The sequence below is a fragment of the Anastrepha obliqua genome, chromosome 2 (assembly GCF_027943255.1).
Source record: "Anastrepha obliqua isolate idAnaObli1 chromosome 2, idAnaObli1_1.0, whole genome shotgun sequence".
Lineage (NCBI taxonomy): Eukaryota > Metazoa > Arthropoda > Insecta > Diptera > Tephritidae > Anastrepha > Anastrepha obliqua.
This window is the reverse complement of record NC_072893.1, coordinates 120,422,183-120,449,805: the sequence shown is the minus strand read 5'-3', so window position 1 is coordinate 120,449,805 and position 27,623 is coordinate 120,422,183. Positions and strand designations below refer to the sequence as shown.

The 27,623-nt window shown below is 37.8% G+C and overlaps 1 protein-coding gene across 2 annotated transcripts in view; it reads left to right on the top strand.

Annotated features, from left to right (window-relative positions):
• The window catches only part of LOC129239381 (uncharacterized), a 46,754-nt gene that overhangs the window by 15,833 nt on the left and 3,298 nt on the right, over positions 1-27,623 (top strand). Inside the window, exons 2-6 of one of the 2 annotated variants that reach the window (XM_054874844.1) lie at positions 2,768-2,986; positions 3,115-3,181; positions 11,573-19,715; positions 21,853-22,980; positions 25,310-25,794. In XM_054874844.1, coding sequence (XP_054730819.1) covers positions 2,817-2,986; positions 3,115-3,181; positions 11,573-19,715; positions 21,853-22,980; positions 25,310-25,794 — 9,993 coding nt within the window. In that variant the 5' untranslated portion in view covers positions 2,768-2,816. Of the gene's footprint in view, positions 1-2,767; positions 2,987-3,114; positions 3,182-11,572; positions 19,716-21,852; positions 23,235-25,309; positions 25,795-27,623 lie in introns of those variants that run through there. The other variant, XM_054874845.1, reaches the window with a different exon arrangement.

Genomic DNA, 27,623 nt, shown 5'->3' with positions numbered 1-27,623 from the left:
CGCAAAGTAACGGGACCACGATAGGCGCCATCTCATTATTCTTTCCATCATGAGGTAGCAGTTCACTCTATCATATACTGTTACACGAAGAGAAAAAAAATCAACATTTTATTTACTTTGAAAGGAAGTGAGAATATGATGAAGTTCGGAACGTTGTTTTTTAGCCATTCTTGATTTACTAGAGCTTTGTGAGACGTCCGAAATGTTTGTCTGTTACTGATTCTTTTTTCGCGTTTACTCTCGGCAAAATGCTTCCACGCGCTTGTAAATAATACTCTGGACTATCATTGAGTCAACTAACAGACAGTTGGTGCTCGTGCATCAACACTTCGAGTGCCGGACCCTGTACCTACCTACCTAAGGGTGGCATTTAAAATTTTTTCTCATTTCTATTGTGTGGGGACAACTTATTTCAGGTTTATAAAATCGTAATCACCTTAGTGTTTTGTACTTTGAATACGGCAATAGAAAAACAGTACTCAGTTGAAAATATGTCATTTGATAAAATTCTTTAAAAAAAAATGTGTAAGCAATTGAAAATTAAAAAAAAAAAACTAAAAAATAAGAAAAGTAATCCAAACAAAGAAAACATGAAAAATTAAATAATTTTCGCAATTGTGATCTGTCGTGACTTTCATATACAAAAACTATCTAATTGTGGCTATCCTTCCCAGCGGTTTTAATTTTTCACCGAGAACTCCGTTAAAAGTTACAGATATCACTAATGAAAATAATAACTAAAGCTTTCTTTTTGGTTATTGAGTGAACTAAAGTTTAATACTCGTTCGGAATGGTCAATTGAAAATATTCCGAAATTGACTATTGTTTATTGTAAAAGGTGATCGTCTGCGATTTCGGTATTCGAATTAGTGCCATTGAATTATTAGCCATAGAACTCATAAAAAATGCCGTGCTTGCAAACCTCCGAGTGTATTTCCGCCACGAAAAATCTTCTCGTAAAAAATCAACTTCCGGTGCGAGAATAAATAAAAATGTGCATCCGTGGGCCCTTCTATTTCTAGAAAACACTTTCAATGAAACAGGGTGGTTTCCCTTTAATAATAATAAAACTAACAAAAATCAATTTTTTTCGGTAAAACATTGGTTGATTCGAAAGAGCAAATATGACCCTTATTCGTGAAACGCGACTTCGTTCCTGTGGCTGCCTCGTCTGAAAGCTCGGCTCTCTCACCAACGGTCACCTTTAGGCCCTGAATCGTCAATGAATTGCTCGCGTAGCGTCGGTCCTTTACGGCATACCACAAAAAAGTCTACGCAGCCGAATTCGAGGCAGCCATTTGAAATCGCCGTAATGATTGATGGCACTTGGCGCGCTAAAGATTGATTACACCGTGCAACACTGAAAATACACCTGATAAATTACACACTGTAGGTTGTTTATATGGTCGAATAATGCATAAAAATATTTTTGTTATATTTTTTGTACCCTCCAATTTTTATTTATTTATAAAAAACCGTTTTTTTCAGACTTTGCGCGGTAATCTACGGATATCTCAGTCATTTTTTCACCGATTTTCAATATTTTATATGTTTTGAAAATGATATTGTCAGACCTTTCAAACGATGTACAACAAGTAATTATTCAAACTAGTTAGTTGTGATTTTTATTTGATTAAACCTGGAGAAAGTGCTTTTTTTATCATTTTTTTAACTTTAACAATCCGTAGATTACCGCGCAAAGTCTGAAAAAACGGTTTTTTATAAATAAATAAAAATTGGAGGGTACAAAAAATATAACAAAAATATTTTTATGCATTATTCGACCATATAAACAACCTACAGTGTGTAATTTGTCAGGTGTATTTCGTTTTTTTTTTGTAGTACAGTGTTACATGCCCCTGTAACGCTTATCGTTAACCGAAATGGTGCTTCCAGCAACAGAGAAAGAAAAATAGACCAATGATGCCACCGCTCCAAAATTCACACCAAATTATCACACTATGACTTCTTGACGATCGCCTGCGGGTTTTTCGGTCCCCAAATGCGCCAGTTTTGCTTATTAGCACAGCCGCTGAGTTAAAAATGCGCTTGTCGGAAAAAATAATTTTCACTTCTTTTCAGTGAAACTTACAATATTTCCCAAATTAATTCAAGCGATTAATTTCGATTTCCTAAGATATGATACTGATTATTACTATCATGAACGGACTTAGCATTACGACCTGTAATATCTATTGCGACTTCTGATATCGACATTGTGCCAAATTTTCCTGTGAAAAGATCGGCCACTGTCAAAATAACTTATGATAAAAAAAAATATACTACAAGGACCACCTGCAATGATGCTGATTACAAAAAAAAGTGCCGCACATTTGAGCGAGAACTTTTCGCTCACATTTTTTTACCTATAACCTACGCTAAAAGTGCAACTATGATAACACATTTTTCTTACAGTGATACTAAAATATTGCATGTACATTCAGTAGTAGTAGTAATTTTAACATTGACTGCCCCTTTTTTGCATCGGTGACAAAAATCGTGTTCCTGTCAAAAATCCAGCAACTTTCACACACATTTGTAAATTGCGCACAATCGCGTTAACCAGCACAAAATGGCTGCTTTCACAGCAACCTGATTGTTGAAAGCGTTACCAGTGCGTTCAAATTTAGTAATAAAATTTGCCTGTAAAAAAGTTTCGGAAAATATACATGTAAACATTATATTATAAAATGCAAGACATATCACTAACATACATACATACATACCATATATTCTATTTCAATTTATTTTCGTATTTTACTTGCAGTGAAATGAATTTATAACTTTAGATATTCGACTTTAATTACACTATAAAAATGGCTGATTTTGATACAAAATTTTTGGAAATGCAGAAATATCTGCCATTCCTTAAAAATGTCATCGAGAAATTGCGGAACAGCTCCGATCAAGATGATGATAACCCGCGCAAGGCGCAGTTGAAAAAAATGGAGGTGCTTCACGATTTGCTCAAGAGCAACGGGAAAAAGTACGTTGAACAAAAAAAATGAAAAATTAGAAATAATGGTCATATAAGAAGACAAATATTTTGTCGTAATTGATAAATTCAACAAATAAATGAGAAATCGTGTTTTTTTTGTAAAAAAAAAATTTCAGGTTAAAAATGGAGACATTACTAAAATGTGAAGGATTATTAATAAAACTTGCCAGCAAAATGGAAAGGGTAGGTCCATATTTCGAATTTTTAACTATTTATTTATGTTGTTGAGCTGCATTGGTTTTTTTTAATTATAATAGATTTTATATTATAATATCTTTGCACAAAGTTTTAACTGGCTTGATTATTTTATGTTGAAGCAGTTTTATAAAAGTAGCTGTAAATGTTGTTTTAAAATTATTATTACTGCACTTAGCGCCTGTTTCTTAATGTCCAGTTATTATGCATTAAACCGTTAGAATATCATATAAATATACCGTCTAAATTTTAAGAAAGATCTACAGAAAGATTGACAGACATTTTTAAGTAGGTACTCGTATATAATTTCTAAACAGATTTAAAACTTTTTTTTTAAGTTATATTTTTAATAACATAATTTAACCCATATTATATTTTAATAACATAATTTAATTAGTGCCCTTAAAATTTATTAAATATATAAAATAAGCAGTTTTTAAATATAGCAATTTTGAAACGCATCACACAATTTTTGCATCTAATGTGAAATAAATGGCTAAATATGTGTAAATTTAGTTAAAAACAAGTGCAATCCTAATCAATTTAAAGGTTATGAAAGGCTATGATAAAATCACAAAAATACCAACTAAGAATTGGGAATTGAAAGTTTTAAGGATCTCAACAGAGCTGTACAAAATTATCTAAAATGCAAAATGCTTACTTTAAATATTTACTCACTAAAGTAACCTCTACGCAATCCAGATATTAACAAATTGAAGAAGGCTCTGATGCCGCGAAGTTCACAGCAACTGTACGAGTATCTCTCGAATTCAATACCAGTACCTTTCGCTTCTGCAAACAAATCAGTATATTTGAACAATTGAAGATTTGGAGGAAGCCCTGTTGAGATAGAAGAAATGTGCATATATCATTGCGAATGGTGAAGTTTCGCGTACCGACTGGTAACAATAGCGAACGAGATGTCAAAACGAAAGCATGAATTAGCCCTGATCGCGACAGCAAATAGCGGGAAAGAGCACGCTTTCTGGGTGTACCGTTACATGGGTTAGACGAAGATGATACGTGACTATATCGTACAGACAGGGTTAAGTAAGCTACTAACACAGCAGAACTCGCCAAAAGATACGAGTTTCCAGATCTAGAAATTACGATTAAGCACATGGATATAAGCAGAGGTGCATGCGCAAAAGGTATTCACAGTTGGAAATTGAACTTGTAAGTGGATAAACGAAAAGTAAAGAGTGATTCAGTCTTAAGGTGAACCGCGTACATGCAAAGACATGTAAAGTAAAGTGTTGCAAATAAGTTAAATGTTGCCATTAATTTGTGACTTTTATTTGACAATTCAGTGATCGCACACAGCGGAATTATTGTAAGAGATTTATTTGAGTAAAAAAATTCATAACAATACTTATGTACTCATGTATAGTCGTCTAATAGAAGCGTGACTGGAAAAATTCAAACTTAGAGTGCCGTTAAAAAAATATAAATGCTGCTAAATATGCGTACCCTTTTCACAATACGTTTTGTGCAATTTGTTAGTTTTGTGAGAAATTTAGAAAGCGTACGTTGTTTTTATAAAGTGAGTCACGCGTATGAAAAAAGATTTGAAGCAGTGTTCCTGTGTACACAACTAAAGGTGCAAAAGTGCCATGTGCATCCGCAGCAAAAAATATTTGAAGAAGTCGCAGTCGTTCATAAATAAATGGGTGCTATGGTATAACGTAGCTAAAAACATTGACGACGTGCTCAGACGGGACACAAGAAAAAACAAAATACGTCTCCAAAACAAGATCAGCAGATCATTGATTTGTTTGTGACAAAGTGGAACTTATCGTTACGTGAAGCTGCAACAGTTAATCTATCCACAGGCGCGATTCGAAGACGTTTACGTGCAGAATATCTCAAATTTCGAAGCACATAGAAAAAAAACCGCTGCTAACATTACCACATATTGAAAAAAGACTTGCTCGGCTAAGACTAATTCAGAATGGAAATGGGCAAATGTAGTATTCGAGGATAAATCTTTTGAAACCGAATAGTTGCATACGTCCTGGTGTACTGCTGATAATCGACAACTTATCCAGTTAACTCCAAAGGCAGGCCTTGAAAGAATACTCAACCTGCCACCGATTGATATTCTGGCGGAATGTCTAGCAACTAAATCTGCCGTAAGTCTCAGTGTGACAGGCGAATTTACCTGTAAAACGTTCGGACATAGCTCAATAGGCATGAGTTACAAAGGCAAGACGGACTATATCACTCCGAAATGCGATTGGGTGAAGAAATTCCGTACAACAATAGAAGAAGAGGGATGGAAAAGAGGAATGAAACCTAACCCAAATAAAAAAAAAAAAATAATAAAAATAAATAATTGGCACGTACACTTCTGTTAGGTGTTTGGCCGAGCTCCTCCTCCTATTTGTGGTGTGCGTCTTGATGTTGTTCCACAAATGGAGGGACCTACAGTTTCAAGCCGACTCCGAACGGCAGATATTTGTATGAGGAGCGTTTTCATGGCAGAAATACACTCGGAGGTTTGCCATTGCCTGCCAAGGGGCGACCGCTATTAGAAAAATGTTTTTATTAATTTTGCTTTCACCGAGATTCGAACCAACGACCTCTCAGTGAATTCCGAATGGTGATCACGCACCAACCTATTCATCTACGGCGGCCGCCTAACCCAAATACTCTTAATATATTTACCGATGACTCGAAAATGTCAGATCGAGTAGAGGCAGGGATCTATTGGCAGATAGATTCGTACTAGCCCTATCTAGAAAAGAAAGCAGAACTATCATAGGTATACTGACAGACCACAACTTGCTAGCGGCACACACATACAAGATAGGAATTACAAACAACGATAGCTGCAGATTTTGCAACGAACTGGAGGAGAACACCTTCTATGTTCTTAACATGCGTTAGCTGGAATCAGATTAAAATGCTTAGGAACTCTACAATATGAGAAGTTAGAATTCCTCTTGGGATTAAGGCTTCAGAGTTTACATAGATTCGCAAAAGACGCAGACGACGTATTGCAAGATGTCTACTACAAGGAAACGTAAAGGTCTCTAGCACCATCTGGAACACTAAGGACCAATAGGTCTATGTGATGGCTTTCAGCCAGCCAGGTCAACCTAACCTAAGCATCCAGTTAAGGTTCATGCTTAGGGCCTCCTCGAAAAAAGATTTGGACGTGTTTGCCAATTTGAATGCTGCCGTTTTGATTAATAAAATTTACTAAAAATCACTATTACCAACTGCTGCAAAGATGTTTGGAAGAACTAGCCGAATTTGGATTTTACAAGAAGACAATGATCCCAAGCACCGCAGCCGAACATGTGTAGAATAAAAACACCAAATTGAATTGAAATGTTGGATTGGCCTGCGCAGTCGCCTGATGTCAACAATATTGAAAATATTTGTGCAATATTTAAGCAAAAACTCAAAGGAGAACAAATATGAGCGATCAAAAAGTTATGAGGGCAAATTCGGCTGATTTGAAGCCGTTTACCTCGACAACTGGTGCAGAAATTAACATAAAATATGACTCGAAGATCTAAAGCCATTATAGCTAGTGGTGGTGTCTATAAATTTTAGGAGGTGTGTTAACAAAATAAGATGAATTTTCAAATTTTGCGGGCTGCGTACATTCGACTATCAACTATCATTCAGGGTTCTAGCAACATAGCATGTTTAGTTCGTTCGTGAGAGGCATAAATAAGAGAAGTGTTTTGCGTGTTTGGCGGTTTTCTGTTATCGAAAAAAATGGATCAAAGAAATTGCATCAAATTTTGTGTAAAAAATGGTGCTTAAAAACACTTAAAATGTTGACAGTGGCATACGATGAAAGTACTCTGTGTCAAAAAATGTTTATAAGTCGTACAAGTTTTTCACAGAAGGTCGAAAAGATAGGAATGCCGATGCTGGCCCTGGATGCCCTAGCACATCAACAACCGATGAAAATTTTGAGAAAGGGAAGAAAATTGTTATGAAGAATCGTCGAATCACAATTAAAGAAGTTGCTGAGAATGTCAGCATATCGGTTGGCTCATGCCATGCAATCTTTTCGGAAATTTTGGACATGAAGCGTGTGACGACGAAGTTCGTTTCGAAATTGCTGAATTTTGGACAAAAATGACGTCGCATGAGCATCGCTTAGGAATTGTTGAATGAGATCAACGATGATCCACATTTGCTTAAAAGGGTCATAACTGCTAACGAATTAGGGGTATATGGTTATGACATCGAAACCAAATCGCAATCGTCGCAATTGAAGAGCCTAGGAAAGACAAGCCCAAAAAAAGCACGCCAAGTTCGATGAAATGTCAAGGTGTTGCTCACTGTTTTCTTCGATTACCATGGCGTGGTGCATCAGGAGCTCTTTCCACAAGGTCGTACGGTAAATAGGGAGTATTACCTTGAAGTTATGCGACGTTTGCGTGAAGCAATACGAAAAAACGCCCGAAATTGTGGAAAAAAATGCATGGCTTTTGCATCATAATAATGCACCTGCTCATTCATCTTTGCTTGTGGGAGATTATTTGAGCAAAAAAAATACCATTATCATGCCTCAGCGACCATATTCACCAGATTTGGCTACCTGCGGCTTTTTCCTGTTGCCAAAATTGAAGAGACTCATGAAAGGACGGCGTTTTGCGACGATTGAGGAGATAAAAACCGAATCACTGAGAGTGCTCAAGGACATACCAAAAAGTGTATGTATATCAGAACTGCTTCGAGGATTGGAAAAAACGCTGGCACAAGTGATCTTATATCTGAGGGGAACTACTTTGAAAGAGATAAAATAGAAATGGATGAATAAATAAATATTTTTTAAGAAAAATGAAAATTCACCTTATTTTTTTAACACACCTCGCAGATATTCCGTATAAGAAGTATTTTATATCACAAATATTCCGTATAATAAAGCATATACAATGCAGTTTGTTAAATAGCTTGTAAGTTATGGCGGTCACGCTTCTATTAAACAGACTGTATATTGAAAGTGATAAGTAAATACTTATGAAACCAAAAAAAAAAAACTAAAATTTAAAGCATCAAAGTATAAACAGTATCAGATCGCTGAGCGAATTTTGTCGGAGGGACGTTCGCTTTCAATATTAAAACACTGTATGTACACGCAGTATATGCGATCGTACACAACCAAGGTGAAGACGAAAATTATATTGGGTATGGGAATAAGTTTCCGCCCTCGTAAAAGAGGTGTCGCTGCTGATACTATTTTTATGTTCGCTCTATGTAATAATATACTGGTGATTTGATGCTGTATGTGTATGTGAGCTCTCGATCAGAGTAGTTGACATACATTTGAAACGTAAAGATCCTTTTTTATCTGACGTCAAAAATGTCTACGTTCATCCCAAAAAAACAGCATTTGCGCGAAGTCATGCTTCATTATTACCTTTTTAAGAAAAGTACAGCTGAAACGTGTCGTACATTGATCAATATTTACGGTAATCACTCTCCATCAAATACAACTTATAAAGAGTGGTTTCGACACTTCCAAAGTGGCAATTTCGGCGTGAGTGATAAAGATCCCAAAGGGGCACCGAAAAAATTCAAAGATACTCAACTACAATAATTATTAGATGAAGATGCATGTCGAACACTTGATGATATATCTTAGGAGTTGGATGTTGACAGATCAACCGTCGATGAACTTTTACTCGCAATGGAAATGGTCCAGATCGCAGGTAACTGGTTGCCACATCTAATGAAGGAGAGACGTTTGGTGACGTGTAAGATACTTTTTGAACAGCAAAAAAACAAACCTGATTTTGTTGCATGACAATGCCAGGCCACACGCTGCTAAATCGGTCCAGAAATATTTAGAGTGACTGAATTGGAAAATCTTGCACCACCCGCCGTATTCCCCAGACATTGCTCCTTCGGATTACCATCTGTTCCGATCAATGCCCTCAGCCGTTATTGGAGAGCGGTTCACTTCTTAAGCATCGCAAATTTGCTCAATGAATGGATCAAGTCAAAAGAACTCAAATTTTTCGTCATAGGAATTCGTATGCGGCCTGAAAGATGGAGTAAAGTTTTGGCTTCCAATGGCACATACTTCACATAGTATCATGTATTATTTAGTTGCTTAAATAATTCGTAACTTTGGCTAAGAAAGGACGGATACTTATTCCCATACCGAATAAAAAGAGGTTGTCTGTAAAGTCGGTTTACTGACGATAGTTTAACGTGACAACGTCATAAGAAAATATTGATGGAATGGTTGCAATTTTCAAAACAAAATTTTAATTTTATTTGTTTGATAGATATTTTGTATGGATATAGAGGAGGAGGTAAATGGAATTGCAATGGAATAGGTCAAGTTACATTTACACAAACGTGAAAAATTACGAAACATTTATCAAATTCATGAAAGATATCTTCAATTTCGATTGTGCATCAGACGTTAATAAGTCAACAACACTAAGAGGCAACATCATCGATTTGCCTTTTTCAAGACACTTTACACTCGAAACACTCCCTTTCATTTCCTACTTTTTCTATCATCGTCCTATTCTCAACAGAGAAATGGTTCATTACCATGCACACAGCAAGAAGGCATATGCAAATACAAGTATGTGAATTTATATACCTACATATGCCCATATACATACATATATATGCTCACTCAAGTAGGACAGAGCCAGATGTCGAACGTTGCCGAACGCGGAGGCCGATTGTGCTCTTTGTCATTCGTTCCGCGCTCTCGCTTGCAGTTCAACCACATTAGCTTACATTTGCTTGCGTACGGAATAGATTTGTAATTTGATATGTCCATATGATTTGTATGCGTCTTTACATATAGATTTGTTCTTTTTGAAAATTGCGCGAAATTGTATATGTATGTATATGCATGTTTATATACATATATTAGTATACAACATATCTTATAAGGTATATGGTAAATATTACTATAAATATTTTCCTTCATATATAATAAAAAAATTAATAATAATAACATTAAAACAACAGGTATTATTAACAAACTTGGTTTTATTTTAAATTCTTCAAGTAAATCAAATTAATAATAATCAATAAGAAGGCATATGCCAATACAAATACGTGAATTTATATATGTACATATGCGCATATACATACATATATACGCTCACTTAAATATGAGAGAGCAAGATGTCGAACGTTGCCTTTCGTTTGCTTTGTTTGCTTTGTCGTTCGTTCCGCGCTTTCGCTTGCAGTTCATTCAAGGTAACGGCAATGAGCAAGGTAACGACAAATGAGCAAGGTAACGACACATGAACAAGGTAACGGCAAAAGAGCAAGGTAACACTAATGAGCAAGGTAACGACAAATGAGCAAGGTAACGACACATGAACAAGGTAACGGCAAAAGAGCAAGGTAATGACAAATGAGCAAGGTAACGACACATTTTTTCGTGCGTGCAGCCGGCTAAATCGAATTATAAGACGTTATCACGTCAAAATGTTACAAAAATACAACAAACTTTGTTGTGTTAAAGAAGTGATTCTCACATTTTAATTTCAACTGCGGAAAGCATGTAGCTTGGAAACCAAGCGCTCTTCCACTCGAATTTATTGAACGCAGCCACCATCTTCTTCGTAAACGTTGCCGCACTTGCAAAATTGGCTTGCACATTATAAACGTAAAAGGAATTAAAAGCTGATGCGAGTTTCATTCTGGGAGAGACGTTGTGGCTAATGTCACTTGATGGCATTACTCTGTCAAATAAAATTCGTTCAGCGATTTGATACGATTTATACTTTCAGTCTCGTGATATACAAGGCACACCCTGTATTTGTCACACAATTTTTAGTTATTAAAGGCTTATTTGATTTTAAGAAATAATTTTTTATTGTTCTTACTTTCGTTTCTTTGAAGGTGCATTCATTAAAGGTGGTGGCACTAGACCAACAACAATGTTCTGTACATTTGATTGTCAAAGCAAAGTATTGAGAAACTAGAAAACAAATAATAAATTCGCCTTATTTCATTCTTAGTTGACGGCCACATGGACACGGCGAAAGAAAAAAAAAATAACTCAGCTGGTTTACCAACACCACCTTTAATAGATTCGCCTTGACTTCCTTCATGGAATCAAACTGCTGTCGAAATTCTTTATATTATTAAAATTCATAGCTGGACATTGAGAAATCGGTGCTAAGTGCGACAGAAATTTAGACTTCTGCTGCTCTTTATAACCCATATAACTTATAATAAGTTAAGCTTAAATAAGTTTAGTTTTTTATTTTTCCTGTGCGTACTAATTTTTTTTATAATTTGCTATTTTTGTTTTATTCTTTTTATTCCTATATGTTCGTTTTAAAATGTTTGCGTTTCGTTGAATAAAACCGTATACACAAAACAAAAAAAAACTCCATAAAAATATTCCCAACCAATGAGCAGATACCCCTTTTGCAGAGTGAAATTGAAACTTCCAAACCAACGAAGTCCACTTCCAACATAAGTGTCACAACAACAAATACAGAAGTGCCAAGAAGTAAATTAGATAAAGTGTCTAGCGTTGAGGTAGTAGATATAACGGGACCAGAGAGTCCTCCACCGCAACAATTAGAGGATTTGCCACCTGTGGAAATACCCACAGAGAGACGTAGCTCAAGGGATGATGAAAAGTCGCCCAAATCTGAGCAACGAGATAGACATAAACATGGTTCAAAAAATGACCGACTTCATAAACATCGTCACCATTTTCATCATCAACGCCATGAGCACCATCAAAGCAGTCATCATTCGCATGAACATCATAGACAACAGTCTAATCAGTCAAATCGATCGCGTGATAGCAGTCTTGATCGTTCAAATGACTCCTCAAGGATATTTAACAGGCGTAGCGTTGGCACTGACAAATCAAGTCATTCTGGAAATCTGAATGTAAACATCACAAATCATGATAAAAACCACTTAGAACCACAACGTAATCGCGATCCACGCTCGTCTAACGAATTCGCCCATGAAGTCTACTCATCCGAAGATTGTTGGAATGATTTTTCGAGCAACAAAAGTGTATCAGCAAACCGAAATCATGCTAAAAGAGCTTTACCTGACTCCGCTTCTGTCTCGAAATCGCAAGAGCAGAGATATCATGATACAGTTTTCAGTTTTAAGAAAAACGTGCCGAAATCAAATGAAATGTTTTCGCGTGTGCGTAATCCTGAACAATCTCTCACGCTATCTAATAGATCTGCGCCCATTTCAATACCTGTGAAAGTGCCTACCATACCGGAAGTGTTGAAGAGTCCGCCCTTGTCGGCTAGTGATATATCGGATTTACTTAGCGAGACCGATGAAAAACCGAACGAAAATAGTGTACCAAGCATTTCGGAAATTGGTACACGTCGTCCAGTTAAATCGCTGGATAACGCCATAAGTTCGGCTGGCATTATATCCCCCAGTGCAGCAGCAACACTTGATAAAGTGCGTAAAAAGTTTGCTATTGTCACACAATCTTCACCACATCTACGGGACAGTCCGGACGTGTTAAAATCGCCGATCACAATCAAACCAAAAGATACGCAAAATCCTTTGCCAAAAGAACGCATAGCTTTAAAATATAATCCACATCCGCGCACAGAGCGAAACAGCCACCAGAATATTAGTGATACACACCTTACCCAGCCGACCGATCCGCGCTTGAATCCACATCGTTTTAGTAGTGCTTCAAATAAACCCGTTGCGACAAGCCCGTCAAGCTCAACACTTCCGCAAGATCCCAGATTACGTAAAGCCGCAACCACCATTGTGGGCACAAGCCTTTATCAACAACCCCAAATAATGCAACACAAAACCGCTCCTTCGCAGACGCATATTAATTCAAAAGTTGTGCCACCACTTATTACACCGGCAATAGCCAAGACACCAGTGAGGCAGTCGCACATACCCAGTTTAATGGAAGTTGAAACGATCGATCCGCGTATCGCACTTAGTGCAAGTTTCCCTAGTGGCTCAATGGATCACAGGCAACAATTAACAAATAATATGCCAATTAATATACCACAAGCGGGTATATTTACGCGAAGAGACTTTCCTACGAATACTGTACCATTAGCTTATGGTGGACTACCCGTACCCATTGAGTTTGGCACAAGAGGGAACCAACACCTGGACCGCCCGATGGTACAGCAGCGAAGTAAAAGCGGTTATAGCAGCGAAGAAAACTGGGACTCTGATCCGGATACGGCAGTTGTACAAAAAGTTATACCACAGGCACCGCAAATTCCACAAAATCGTCCATTTAAAGAATATGCAAAAGGAACAGATTTACATAGTGGATTTCGACAAGCTAAAGCTCCGTTGCTGCCCACACCGGTATTCGGACGTCCTAACACTGGAAACACAATTCAGCCGCTTATTGTAAACCCTCACCTCCACCAACTTTCCACGGCAGTGCCCCCAAACTCTAATCACAGTAAATTTAGTGCAGTTCTTAATGATAAAACAGAACGCAGTAAATATTTCGAGTCGAAAAAGCAAAAGAAAATTGAACCACGCACCTATATGGAATATAAACAGGCCAAGGCGCGAGCTGCAGCAGAAGAGGCGGCCAGAAAAGCAGCCGAGGAGACAGCAAAGGCAGCGGCAGCTGCAACTGACAAAGATATTGGTGAAGTAAGTGAAGTGGACAGTAGTGTAATAGCCAAGCTCTCCGAACATCCACCAACCGTCTCGACATTGGATAAATTATATCGTAGCACTAATTTTAGTAGCTGTGATTTTCCCAAAGCCAAAACAAGCTTTAAAATACCAAAGAAGGTTACCGAAAAAACGGCTGATAAAAGCGAAACTGAGACGAAATCGGTTGAAAAGAAGGAAGAAGCTAAAGAAAATAAGAGCCAACCGGATTTATCAAATCAGCAACAAAAAGATCAACCAGAGCAAAAGATAGAAAGTTTGGATAAAAAGAAAGTAATTGCAAATAATATTGGATTACAGAAAGACCAGGAGGAACAGGTGAAGGAAAAAAAGGAAGGAAAAACAGAAAAGAAAAAGAACAGTAAAGAAAATACTACGAAAACAACTGTAGGAGTAAATAAAAAATGTAGTGAGAAAGTGAAAAGGAAGCCTGCAGTCGAACCGAAAGATACCGGCGAGTGTACGGCGCAAGACAACGCTCACGCAACAGTATCCCCCGTGAACTCCAACCCCGAAATTGAGAGTAAAAATGCACAAGATGTCTCAACTCTCTCAGACACTAGTACAACGGAATTGGTTATCAAAAAACCACAGTCTAATTCTGCGTCGTGCGAAGTGCCAGCAAGCACCTCAGATGCGAAGAAAAAAATAAGTTCAACGCTAGAAGCTGCTGAGGCTAAAACTTCCGCCGAGATTGTCACTGAAATACAAGAGTCTAATGAGAGCGAACCACAAAGGCTAAGCAGTTCAGCGAAAGCGGATATTACGCCTACCAAGGAAACTGCGTTTTTGGATGAACTCGTCAATGCAGGAAAACCTGCGCGTATTTTGAAGCGGCGAAACACGATGGTTGTGCGTGGCAGTTTACCGGAAGTGGACAAAGAAAAAATATTTCCATTCAAGTGTTTGGTATATGAAGATATTCAAGGAGCTAACGAAGAAGAACGTCGCAAGCAGATTGATTTGATGCTGCCAAAAAAGAACAAATGTCTTGCAGAAATTTTTCAAAAAACCGATGATAATTGCAAGGTTTCAACGCAAAACATAATTTCGGGTAAGCGCCGTACGCGTACTAACGTGAACTTTAACGTAGTGCAACGATCGTTAGAAGTTTTTCACCACAAACGTCGTAGTGAACCATTAAAAAATTCGAGCGAAAAAGCGTCGCCCATAATAAAAAAACCCTTACCCAAAGGTAAGAAAGGAGCAAAAGGAAAGGCAAAACAGCAACTGGACGAACAAGCGACCGAAGAGATTAATGATACAAAGAAGTTAGATGAAGGAAGTGCCAAGTTACAAAAGCCATCAATAAGCAAACAAACTGCAGCGGGAATGGAGTACGCAAAACAAACGCCAGCAGAAAAGTTTGAAAAGTCAACGAATCCCACTAGGGTTGACGCCTTAATGGACGAAGATACACAAAAACGACACTTGTTGGAGAGTTTCGTGCAGGATATACTCAACCCGAAAAAGGATAAAGCGCAAATTTTCAGTTTGTTGTCGCAAATCCTTAGTGAAGATAATCTGAAATTCGTAAAAGAAATTGTGGAAAGTCAAGCAGAAAAAAATGCAGCACAAATTGAAGCAAACGACGAAGCGGTTGAAGATGAAAATATCTCGATGTCATGTGAAGACTTGAATAAATCGAACGATTCCAAAGAAACGAAGGAAAGTGAAAGTAACGGCGGCAGGCCGATGAAAGCAAAGGCGAAGATGAAGAAAAGGAATGAATTAGATCGTCTAAACGAAGATATACGCACGATGTTCATAAGTCAAGGCGTGCTAACGGCCACGGGTCGACGGATGTGCACGCTAGTTGCTGCAGCCGAGCAAGTGAGCACATGTGATGACAACAATAGCACTGAGAAATCCGATCAAACAGAAGTGGAAGCACAAATACTGCCACGTATTCGTAAATCCAAAGTTGTGCTGGAGCAATTAAATGTCGAAGAACTTCAAAAGCAAATAAAAATTAAGTTAAAAGTAAATAAAGTAAAGGTGCATGACAGTTCCGAGGAGTCGGAAAGTGAATTAAATAGCGATGCCAAAACTGAAAAAACTCCACCACGTAAAATGCCCATACTTAAGCCACATACTCCTATAAAACAATCGGAAGTAGAGGATGATTCTGCGGATGAACTGACTGGGGAGCCTGCGACTAAGAAAATCAAGCTAAACGTTGAAGTGAAGAAAGTTAAACCGGGACCAAAAAGCAAGAAACCAAAGAGTGCGCTATTATCAGATGATGAGGAAGACGCTGACGCTGCTGAAGAATGTGAACAAACCGCAGAGCAAGCAACTGATGCTACGAACAAATCTACCATAATAAAGAATACTAATAAAGAATGGCACTCGCAATCGAAGTGGGCCAAATGGTGTGTCTTGTGCGACACAAGAATCAGTTATCCGGCGGCACATTACAAGCGAAACCACCCTGAACACTATACCTCGCGCCTGTCGCCAGAGGTATTAGAGAAGTTGAAAATGGGCAAACTGTCCAAGCCTTACTTTGGCATAATCCAGAAGAAATCGTTATACTGGTCTTATCGCTGTGTATTTTGTTTTCAACATAATCGCACCATTCAATCCAGCTGGATGGATCATTTTATTACACACACAGGCGAATACGCCTTTGAATGTAGTAACTGTCGTCGTCCCTTCACAAAGGCACATCAACTTGACAATCATATAAAAGCTCAGTGTATAGGGGGCACAGTTGTGCGCAAGAACCCGGCACCACATGGGTCTGTACTGTCGGCCCATGTGTGTCATCTGTGTAATTTTATTCAGCTGTATAGACCAAATCTCGATAGCCATTTTATCAATCAACATGACATTGCTAAATCGAAAATTGCCAAACTGGGGCATACAATTGATCTTTTTGATATAAGGGATGTGAAAGTTGTAGACGCTCTAAAAGCGTTGGAGATAGAAAGCCAAATTTTAAATGAAGGTTTAGATAGAGATGAGGTCGTGAATGCAGAAAATCAAGAAGAAGCCATCGAAATCGATGAGCAAAGCAACAGTTTGAGAGAAGCAAATGTTTCGCCAAATCCAACTGAAAGTGTAAACAGTGATGATATGCCGATCGCAAAAAGTTTACAATGTACGGAAAGTTCGCACGTTAAAAAGGCAGCTGTGGAAGAAGCATTGAACTCCAATGTATTCGTGCCCACACGTGAGACAAATGAGTCGCCCACAATGAATAATTTCGCACAAAGTTTGTTCACCATCACAAATGAGCAGCGAGAGGTCGCAATTGGTGGTGCGGCATCCATTGGAAGTGGAAGTAGCATCTCGATTGCAGAACGTCTAAGCCAAAGATTTAAGAATATCAAAAGTGGTAGGAACGCCACCGCTAATACCACAGCGACTGCAACATCAACAGAAAAAACACACACCGAAGCCTCAAATTCCATTGATATTTTTGGGCTTACGTCAGAGGCTCAAAATAAAACAAGTGAGACTGCTGCATTAGCACCGAAAGGTGTGGAAAACTCAACGTTATCAAATAAGTTAAATTCATCCACCGAACCTGCGTTGGCTGCAAACGGTGAAAGCGTAACGGTAGAACTCGATCAGCCGCCAAGAGATGAAGCAACTTCTGCGGCGACTGAAACTGCCGGCGATTCGCCCATTGAGGATGATGATGATAATTGGGAAGATATTGAAATTACAGAGTCTGCACCAAGCACAGCGTCGTCGGTGGTTTCGACAGCATCTGGCACATTGAATAAGAGCAGCAAAAGTAGAAATAAGAATGTGTTACATAAGCTGAATCGGCTATATGCGACGAATAATAAGTTGAAGAAAAGTTTATCAATTACGATGGCTAACAGAAAGAAAACAACAGACGAAAAAAGAGATATTGAAGCTGCTCAGCCGGCAAGTAACGAAAATGTGGCAAACAACGTTATAATAGGTGTTGATAAAACGAATGCGGTAGCAGTTTCTCAAGCTCCAGCTGCGGTGTCAGCTTTAGTTCCAATTCCAATTCCAGCTCCGGCTACAGATTCAGATTCAGCTCCAGCTTTAGCTTCTGCTGTACAGCCGCAAAACGAAGCGGTTACTTTGGTAAATTTGCCTCAAGTAAATGCTGACCCAAATCTCGGATTTCGACCCTTAATCACCAATCTGGATGACTTATTGCCTGACTCACCATGCAACGACCCCATCGAATTGGTACCAGAGTTAACACCAATGGAATCGTTGCAAGATCTCTACGATGTTTCCTCTATACTAAATTCCGATTACATGTCAGACAATTGGGAGCCAAATACAACACCAATACATTTAAATAACGATAGCCAACAGGCTAATATGCAAGAGGCTTTGGATTTCGTTAAGGAACAACAGCGCGAACAGAGTAATGTTGTCGGTACGCCAATCGTCAATACGACCGGTCCACTACTAACATTACCTTCAATCCAACGCATACAAAATATCGGCTTTTCAAAATCGACTGAGGATACAACTTTTAAATTTTACTGCCTCTCTGAGAATTGCACTTTTCTCTATTCAAGTGAGGCAATTGGACTCGAGAGTCATTTTAGTTGTGAACACGCGCAAAGCTCGTGGAATGGTTATTGTCATAGTTGTAAAGCTCAAGTTGAGGGCGATAACGGCAAAGAAAACAAACTCGCGCTGTCAGCCGAACTAAACCACATGCGTTCGAAACACTTAACGAACCCGATCACACCCAATTTACCTGTTGTAGAGACGTTGAAACGACCATCTAAGTCGAATTCGCCAGTGCTTGATGAAGAACGACCGCGCATTAAGATTCGACGCTTGACAGGCGATTGCCTGTCGACAACACCGACGCCCACTTCAGCGAATAGTTCAAAACCAATATCGGCCTTTGATGAAAATGCACAACTTGTCGAGTTAACAAACGTAGAGCAACGCTCGTTACCGACGATATCAACATCGTTTTTAAACAAAATACAGCCAACGGTAGAGAAACCGGTTGAGAATCGACACTTTCAAAATATTGGCGCTCAAATGATGCGTTCAATTAATAATACGCAAAGTAAGACAGCCCATGCACAAACACCGCCATGCCAACTACAAATTACGAGTGTGGTTAGCTTGAACGAGAGCAGTGTTCCGAGTCCATCTACAACTGCCTCGCAGCTACCAGTCATATCAAATGTTTGCAGTTTAAATGCTCGTTCTGTAGCGTCGCCAACCAATAATATCGGCTCTCTTTGGGCACAGCACATAGCGGACGAGCGATCGGAATTGGAACATGCAGCTGCAGAATCTATGGAAGTTTCACGCATACTTTCCACACCGCGTACCACTAGCAGACCTGCTGTGAGTGATGTTGATGCTAATAAAACCATCATTGCCAGTGATTCGCCCGAGCCACAAGTAGTTGCCGAAACGCTGCCCGTTGGACAAGCCACAACCGGAAACTACCTTATAACGCAATCAGTTTCGGCACAATACGAAGAGGGACGTTTGGGTTTTAATATATCGATAGCGAATAATCCTTCAACACGTTTAAGCCGTTCGGATTCATGTAGTAGCGCTAGCAACTCATCAGCTGTGGCATCGACTGTGCCACAATTTAAATGTATGGCGAATGGTTGTAAATATCAGACACGCTTAGCCGTGGCCATGGGTGATCATTTGCAATTTCATGACCGTCAAAACTTCAGCGCTCAACGTGAATATCTGCGCTGTTCACAATGCTCATATTTAGCTGAAGATGTAGATGGGTTTATGCAGCATGCAGACGAAAAGCATGGTATGTTGGCACGAAATGCTAGTGATACGGAGGCGATAAGAGATATACTACGTAACCCGGATAGCCAAGAATTCGTGCAGACTTTTACTCAAGAAACGTGGGAGACGGCTTTGAGGGAGATTGTCTCGGCAACTGGCGTGCCAGGTAAATATCTTGCTTCTGTTATTATACAGGGTGGTTCATACAAATATCAAGTATTTTCGGTATATTGGGTTATTCGAAAGAACAAACATTCACATTATTTATGAAACACAAATTCATACATGTAACTGTCTTGACTTGAACATTAGTTGGTATGCTAACAGGGCACTGCCTAGTTGCAGTACACGCTCACTAGCTAAATTTAACCCTTCGCGACGTTTGCAGGAAGTGTAATGAGCCGGGTGCAAGATAAACCCTAGAGCATCTTCTATGTTACTGTTCGGCTCTCTCGAAAACTAGACTATGCTACCTGAGCGCTCTCAGCTTTGAAAGGCTAGAATCTATCCCCGAACTGGAGCTTGAGTGACTCCGAAAATTTACGAATGGTACGCACATCTCGAGTGATATATATTTTCACTGAATAGGACTCTGATCTAATATCGCTAGGGACCAAAATGGTATCTGCGTGGCTTCGGCCAGCCAGTATAACCTAAGGGGGGGGGGGGGGGGGGGGGGGGGTAAGGGATAAACGCTAAAAAAACGCTTTTTTCATGAATTTATTGTAGCGAAACGGTTCAAGTCAGTTTATGAAAAGTTGTTGCATATTATAAAGTAACATTTCAAGAATATTTGATAAAATTTTCATGTAAAAATATTGCAAAATGAGCGAATGAGAGCACATTTACGTAGACGTCTTTTCAAAAATACATTTTGCAGTAGTCAGCATATCTCAGCGTAGAATCATCTGAAATCAAAAAAATCGAATAATTTAGTTAAAGTATGAGTTAAACTTCCCCCCAACGTTTATTTTGACGATTTATTTTCATTTTCAGCCATTTGGTAGTCGTTTAAAGTAAAAAGTGATTTTTGACGAAAAAATGCCGCCATTTTGTAGGTGTAAAACCACCTTAATATAAAAAAAATGGCGAAAAAAAAACGTTGGGGGAGGTTTTTTATATGTAAAATATGTGTGCAAAATTTCAAAAGGATCGGTTGAGTAGTTTTCAAATGCCAATGACTACGCACTTTAAAAAAAAAGGTTCGAGAAAACCGCGTTTAAAGTTTGTAACGGACTACGCGCGCAACTGCTGCGTCTCGGCAGATGTTTGAGGCGGCTCGGCTTTATGCTCTATAACTTAAAAAGTTTTGCTCGGATTGACTTAAAATTTTAACACGGTATTTTTGAAATGTTTTACTACAATAACATGCAAAAAAAAAATCGATTTTTATCCCTTAAGAGGATGCATTGGCTTCTCGGCGATCACATACGGCCTTTTCGATGTTCAGTTGCGCCAGTTTTGCTTGATTATATGGCCGCCGAGATGAAAATACGTTTAACCAGAAAAGATGATTTCAATAAACACACTATTTGCGCTACAAAATGTTGACTTTGGAAATAAGCCTGCAATATTTCCCAACTTTTTTCAAGCGAAAGGCGATTAAAATCTTTGCACGGAGATATGATACCGATATTCTGTTAAAATTTCCAGCAGAGCAGAGCTGTCACTGACAAAATAACATATGATAAAAAATTCGGGCCACCCTGTATGTCTAAGTATTTATTCAATTAGGTAAAATTTCCTCAAAAAGGAAGACAATCGTGCCATCAGTGGTGACTGATATAAGGACATGCCCAAATTTTTTTTTATTTCCAAAAGGGTGCATTCGACGCATAGAGTGCCCTTTTGATTCACCAACACTACCGCGCGGCTCATTCTTTTCTGCACCTAACCTCATTTACATATCAGATTTCTGAGCGTTTTCATATTAATCCTTTGTCTGCCGCCCGAGTCAAATGAACCGGAATGAGATTTTTTTGTATTGCTACGTTAATATCTGATGCTTTGCATATCTGTAACTCTTCTATGTCTGCTGTATTATTCTAACAATATTAGTATTTTTAAATACTTGGTATTGCTAACAAAAATTTACCAGCGTAAACTACTATCCGAACGTCAAGTTTTTTTGCGGTAGACAAAGGTTAAAAAAAACATTCAATTTCAGAGCATCAGCCATTTCCCCACTCCTATTCGCATAGATCAGGACATGTGCATAGTCCGTTAAAAGAAAAACACGTATATTTTACATTTAATCTTCCCTTAGTTTTAAGTTTACAAAAAAACTTCTCCCGTGTTTTCAGACTCAAAACTCTTCCGTTGCACCATTAAGGATTGTAAGACCAAACTTACTGATTCGAGCTACTATTCACATGTCGTTTATCATTTATCCACACTTGGCCAAAACAATATTAGTGCCCATACATACAGGTGCCCACATTGCCCAATTACCTTTCAAAAGCCTCAAAAAATCAAGGCCCATATAAAAACACACGGTATACATCGATATTTTTGTTATATGTGCACGGCTACTGCCGTTAATATGGATCAAATGCTTAAACATTTTGAGGAGAGGCATTGGCGTTCTAAGAAACTACGTTCCACGCCGTTGCCTTACAAACCGACAGAAAAGCAATGTTCATTCCATGCATACTTTGTGGCATTTACAACTTTATTACGTAAACATGAAATTCAACAGTTTCGTGAAAAATTGATTGACGAATGGCAACGCAAAAAATCCAACTCGCGTACACATTTCAAACCAAGTGAAATCGGCTTACTACCTTTGACGCCAATATTTGATAAAATCTTGAATTGTTCCGTTTGCCCATATAAAACGAAAGTGCGCACAAATTTGATGCGCCATTTGCAAATGCACACCGATGACAGTAATGGCGGCACTCAGCATGTTGCTAATGTCGACCCTGTGAATCCAGTGCCATGTCTAAATTCGAGTGAGAAGCATTTTGATAAGATGACAAACTTGGCCTCTTCTTCATTGGTAGTTGGTAGTACAAGCGGGAATACAACGAACACAGCAAATGGCGGTAATAATGTAGCCGCCGTCAACGTCAAGGGCCAATGCATTTACGAATATGTGCCTGATACGAAGCGTTATACTTGTGGCGTTGACAATTGTCAGTACTTGACAATTTCGGATGACATTTTTCGATCGCATTTGAATGCGTTACACAGCGACATTTTGTATTACAATTGTCCACATTGCAAAGAAGAGATTTGTAAACGTGCTTTGTCTATTGAACGAATTTTGAGTCATTTACGTTTTCATGGACCGAAATTGTATCAGTGTGAATTCTGTGGATATTTACATTATATGAGAAATGTGGTAGATCGCCATATACGCCAGCACGACGTACATCCGCCATCATATGTGAGGGTGGTCGAACACGATCGAACGAAAGAGAGTGCAGGTGAGTAAATCGAGAATAAGATACAGTTCTAAATTTAGTGAAAAAGACGCAGTAAATAGGAGTGAGGTGAAAACGAAACGAAATTAAGGAAATGGAATAAATATAAAGGAGTAGATTGAAATGAATCGAAATAAAGTTAATTGAAGTGCAGTGATGTGTGAAGCGTTTGAAATGAAATTTAACGAAGTGGCGCGAATCGTTGCGCACAGAATAAAATAAAATTTAAGAAAGGACGTACGTTTTAAATAAATGAAATCAATTTACATTACAACTAAGTGTAAATTCAATGAGACAAGATAAAATAAAACAAATGAAATTATGTAAATGCAATTTATTGAATTAATAAAAAATATAATACACATAAAATTAATTAAAAAATAAAATAAAGTAAATGAAATAAAATAAAGATAAAATAAAGTAAAAAGAGGTTGTCTGTAAAGTAATTTACTGACGATAGTTTAACGTGACAGCGTCATAAGAAAATACTGATGGAATGGTTGCATTTTTCAAAAGAAAATTTTAGTTGTATTTGTTTGACAAATATTTTGTATGGATATAGAGAAGGAAGTAAATGGAATCTCAATGGAATTGATCAAGTTACATTTACACAAATGTGAAAAATTACGAAACATTTATCAAGTTCATGAAAGATATGTTCAATTTCGATTGTGCATCAGACGTTAATAAGTCAACAACACTAAGAGGCAACATCATCGATTTGCCTTTTTCAAGACACATTACACTCGAAACACCACTTTTCATTTCCTACTTTTCCTACCATCGTCCTATTCTCAACAGAGAAATGGTTCATTACCATGCTCACATGAAGAAGGCATGTGTAAATACGAAATGAAAATAATAACAAAAATAAAATAAATGAAATGGAATAAATTGATAAATAAAAATAAACTAAAATGAAATAAAATATAGGCCTCTTCTTTTCACCAAGCGTTAGCAAGTGGCGAATAGAAAAAGCAACTGGTACAAATGAACATACATATATTGGCAACGCGGGAATATAGCCGCCTTAAATTACATACAAGTGTTTATAAGACATTGCGTTATACCAGTCTAATGAGCTATAGCCAAGGCGAATTAAGTATATAAGGCTGCGCCATTACAAAACAGTTAATTTACTTTTCGTGATTTTGGCAAGTCTGATGTCAGCTCCCTTCGCAATACAAAACAAACAAAAGTAGGAGAAATTACATGTTTGTGAATATCCAGTGATTGGCTTGGTAGTATTGTGATTTGTGAGATTTAAACTAATCAAACTAATGAATTGTGAAAACACAAATGAATATAAAGCCTCCAAATGCAGTTTTTTGCATTTTTATGCGGAATGAAGCCGCGAGAAAGTATGTATGTGAGCGTATAATTTCTTGTGTTTAGTTGTTTCCATTGCATCGCTAGCGGCAAATCTTGCTCCATAACTTTGATAGCGAGAAGAGAAGTGGCGAATAGAAGGAGCCTATAGCAAAGTAAAAAAATTTAAATAAATTAAAAAAAAAATTAAATAAAGGAAATGAAAAAAATTAATAAGAACGAAACAAAGGAAATGAAATGAAAAAAAAAATTAAATTAATGAAAAAAAAAAAAAATAAAACTAGAATAAAATTGAATGGGATAAAGTAAACCAAAAAAAAAAAATCGATTGTATTATATTGAATAGTGTGAAGGAAAATGAAATCAACATAAATTTCCTTACATAAAATGTGAAAAAGATAAACGTAGAATGAAAAAAATGAGTGGCATGAAAATTAGTAGGTTAATAAATTTGCAAGAAATATAGTAGAATGTACAAACTTGAGGGCAGCTACGTAACATTCCGGTAATGAGCTGCTGGTCCAAAAGCTGCTGCGAACATAAAACAAAAAAATTACAGAAGTTTTCCAATAGTGGCTGACAGATAATGGCAAAGCTCCTCGTGGCAAATGTAAACTACCCTCCATAGACAATATACTATTGCAAAGCTATAAATTTGTGGGAAAGGGCTCTGCCTCAGCACCTTTGCTGGATTCTCATATGCGTCACGCCAATAATATTGGCATAAATAGAATGAACTAAAAACTATTTTGAACAAACGCAAAAAAGGAATTTACTACATTTTAAAGTGAACTCTTAGGATGATGAAACAAGCTACACTGCTTTTAAGCTGAAAAAGAAAATAAAGTTACTGCGCATATACCCAAAACCACATATTTATTAAGTTAGAACAAATACAAATATATTTAAAACATGAAAAGGCTCTCTGGCTCGATACTAATTCTTCAATTGATTTCTTCTTATCTCCTTCCGAATTGTTTTCGGTAAAATATCACATCAACAGTGAAAAAAACCGATAATACTACCACTTCGGCAATTCCCGTGGCACTATCAGTCGCTAAATCCGATACGCTTAAATCCAAAGGCGGCAAATACAAATGGTCTTGTAATTTATGTGGTCACAAAACAATGACACAACAGCAAATAGTTGCGCATACAACATCTCAACATTCCTGCAAACACCAATATCAGTGCATGCATTGCACATTTACCGCAACACAATTGGTGCAAGTGATGTCACATATCGATGAGAAACATGCGGGTAAAAAGCGTGAAGCGCGTTATGTGTTTGAAAAATGCGAAGAAGCGGACGATAGTAACAGTGTAAATACGATTGATACACGACCGCTCTGGCAACGCGACGATCCTACGCGCGTACGACATATACGCGGAATTTTAATGGAGGATGAGGAAGAATCGGAACGCTATCGGAAACGTTTATGTTTGGATGATAATGATGATGGGACAGAAAACGGCGATAGCGATGAGGTAGGTGTTTAAGATTTATTGTTAATCTGTAGTTTCGCTTCTAATTTAAAGAATAGTAAATATAACATGAAGAAAAGCAAAATGGATTGAAATTCAATTTCAATTAAAATGAAGTAATAATACACCGTATGAGATAATAATTATTTCATAAGTTTCAACTTGTTTTAAATATAAATAGAAGTTAAGCTTATTTAATTGTATGGAATAAAGTGTAGTCAACGTAAATTGCAGAAATCTATTCATTTATTAACACTTTCAATGCGAACACCAATAAGAGTTATTAACATTTTACTACTCACATACATACTTTATGCTTAAACATTTATGTATTAGCGATAGTCGTACACAACAGGGTGCGTTTAAAGTTAAACCCGACTTTTCAGAAATCGCAAGGACCCCATTTTTTCCTAAAGATGAATACAAGGGGAAGTCCGAAATAAACAAGACTGAGCTAAAATAGAAACGACAAGAGCTTTGTTCTGATAACTTCAAGTTTATTTATTTAAAATAGTCCCCTCTGGCCTCGATACACTGTTTCAGCTCATTGACCGGAATGTCCTTCAGGATGTCGGTACAAGCCTATTGGATGGCCTCTACGGACGCAAAACGTTTTCCTTTCATAGCCAAATGCAATTTTCCGAATAGGTAGAAGTCACAGGGAGCCATATCAGGCGAATACGGTGAGTGATTGATGGTTAAAAAATGGTGGATCGATGGGATGGTGGATTATCATGCAATAAGCGCCAGCTTCTTCCTTCGCGGCATTCAGGGCGAATTCGATGAATGCGTTGCAACAAACGCTCAGAACGCCAAGATAGAAAATGGCATTGACGGTTTGGCCCATTGGCACGAACTCCTTGTGGCCAATTCCCTTGAAATCGTAAAAACAAATGAGCATCGACTTGATTTTTGACTTCTCCAAACGCGATTGTTTGGGTAGTGGCTCGTCTGGGGACTTCCATTTGGCATTTTGACACTTAGTTTCAAGTTCATGTTAAAACACCACGTTTCATCACCAGTTACAATGTTGTGAAGGAAGTTCTCGTCTTTTCTCGCCTCTTTAATGAGGTCTTTCGAATGTTGAATTCTGAGCAATTCTTAGTTCTCAGTTAACTTGGGCGGAATGAAACGTGCACAAACCTTTCGTAAGCCCAAATGAGCAATTAAAATGCGATAAATCGAGGAATTTCAACGATGATTTCGGTTAATTTTTGATAAATTTACGATTACTGATTTTGGGCGGCCCGTATGTTCATTGTCATTTATGTATGTCCTCACAACCATCTCTGAAACGTGTAAACCTCTCACGAACTCTAGCACGAGATAGACAATCATCGCCATAAACTTTTTTCATCAATTCAAATGTTTCTGTTAACGTTTTACCGATTTCAAAACAAAATTTGATATTAGCTCTTTGTTCGAAACTCATTTTGGTAGCGATGACACAAACATACCGACACTTTAGACACAATAACTTCGCTTCCACTTAACCGAATGCCACTAAACTTTCACTGGAAGTCAGCTAGGGATGTAACTTCCAACACACTAACTCATTAAAAAGATAACGCCATCGAAACATTTTTATGACGCCAGTCTTGTTAATTTCGGACTTCATCTTGTATACACATACTTATGTATGTCAGGCCAAAATACGCTGAAGTCATGTTCTTGTGAATCTCAATTCCAATCTAATGAATTTGATAAAATCACGCACAGTTTTGTTGGGATCTGCAGTAATCACTGATCAATTGAAAATTTTCGGTAAAAGTGTTATCAAGTTCGATGCTCATTTTGTCTCCTTCTATTCGTTTCAACGTCGGGAAATTTTG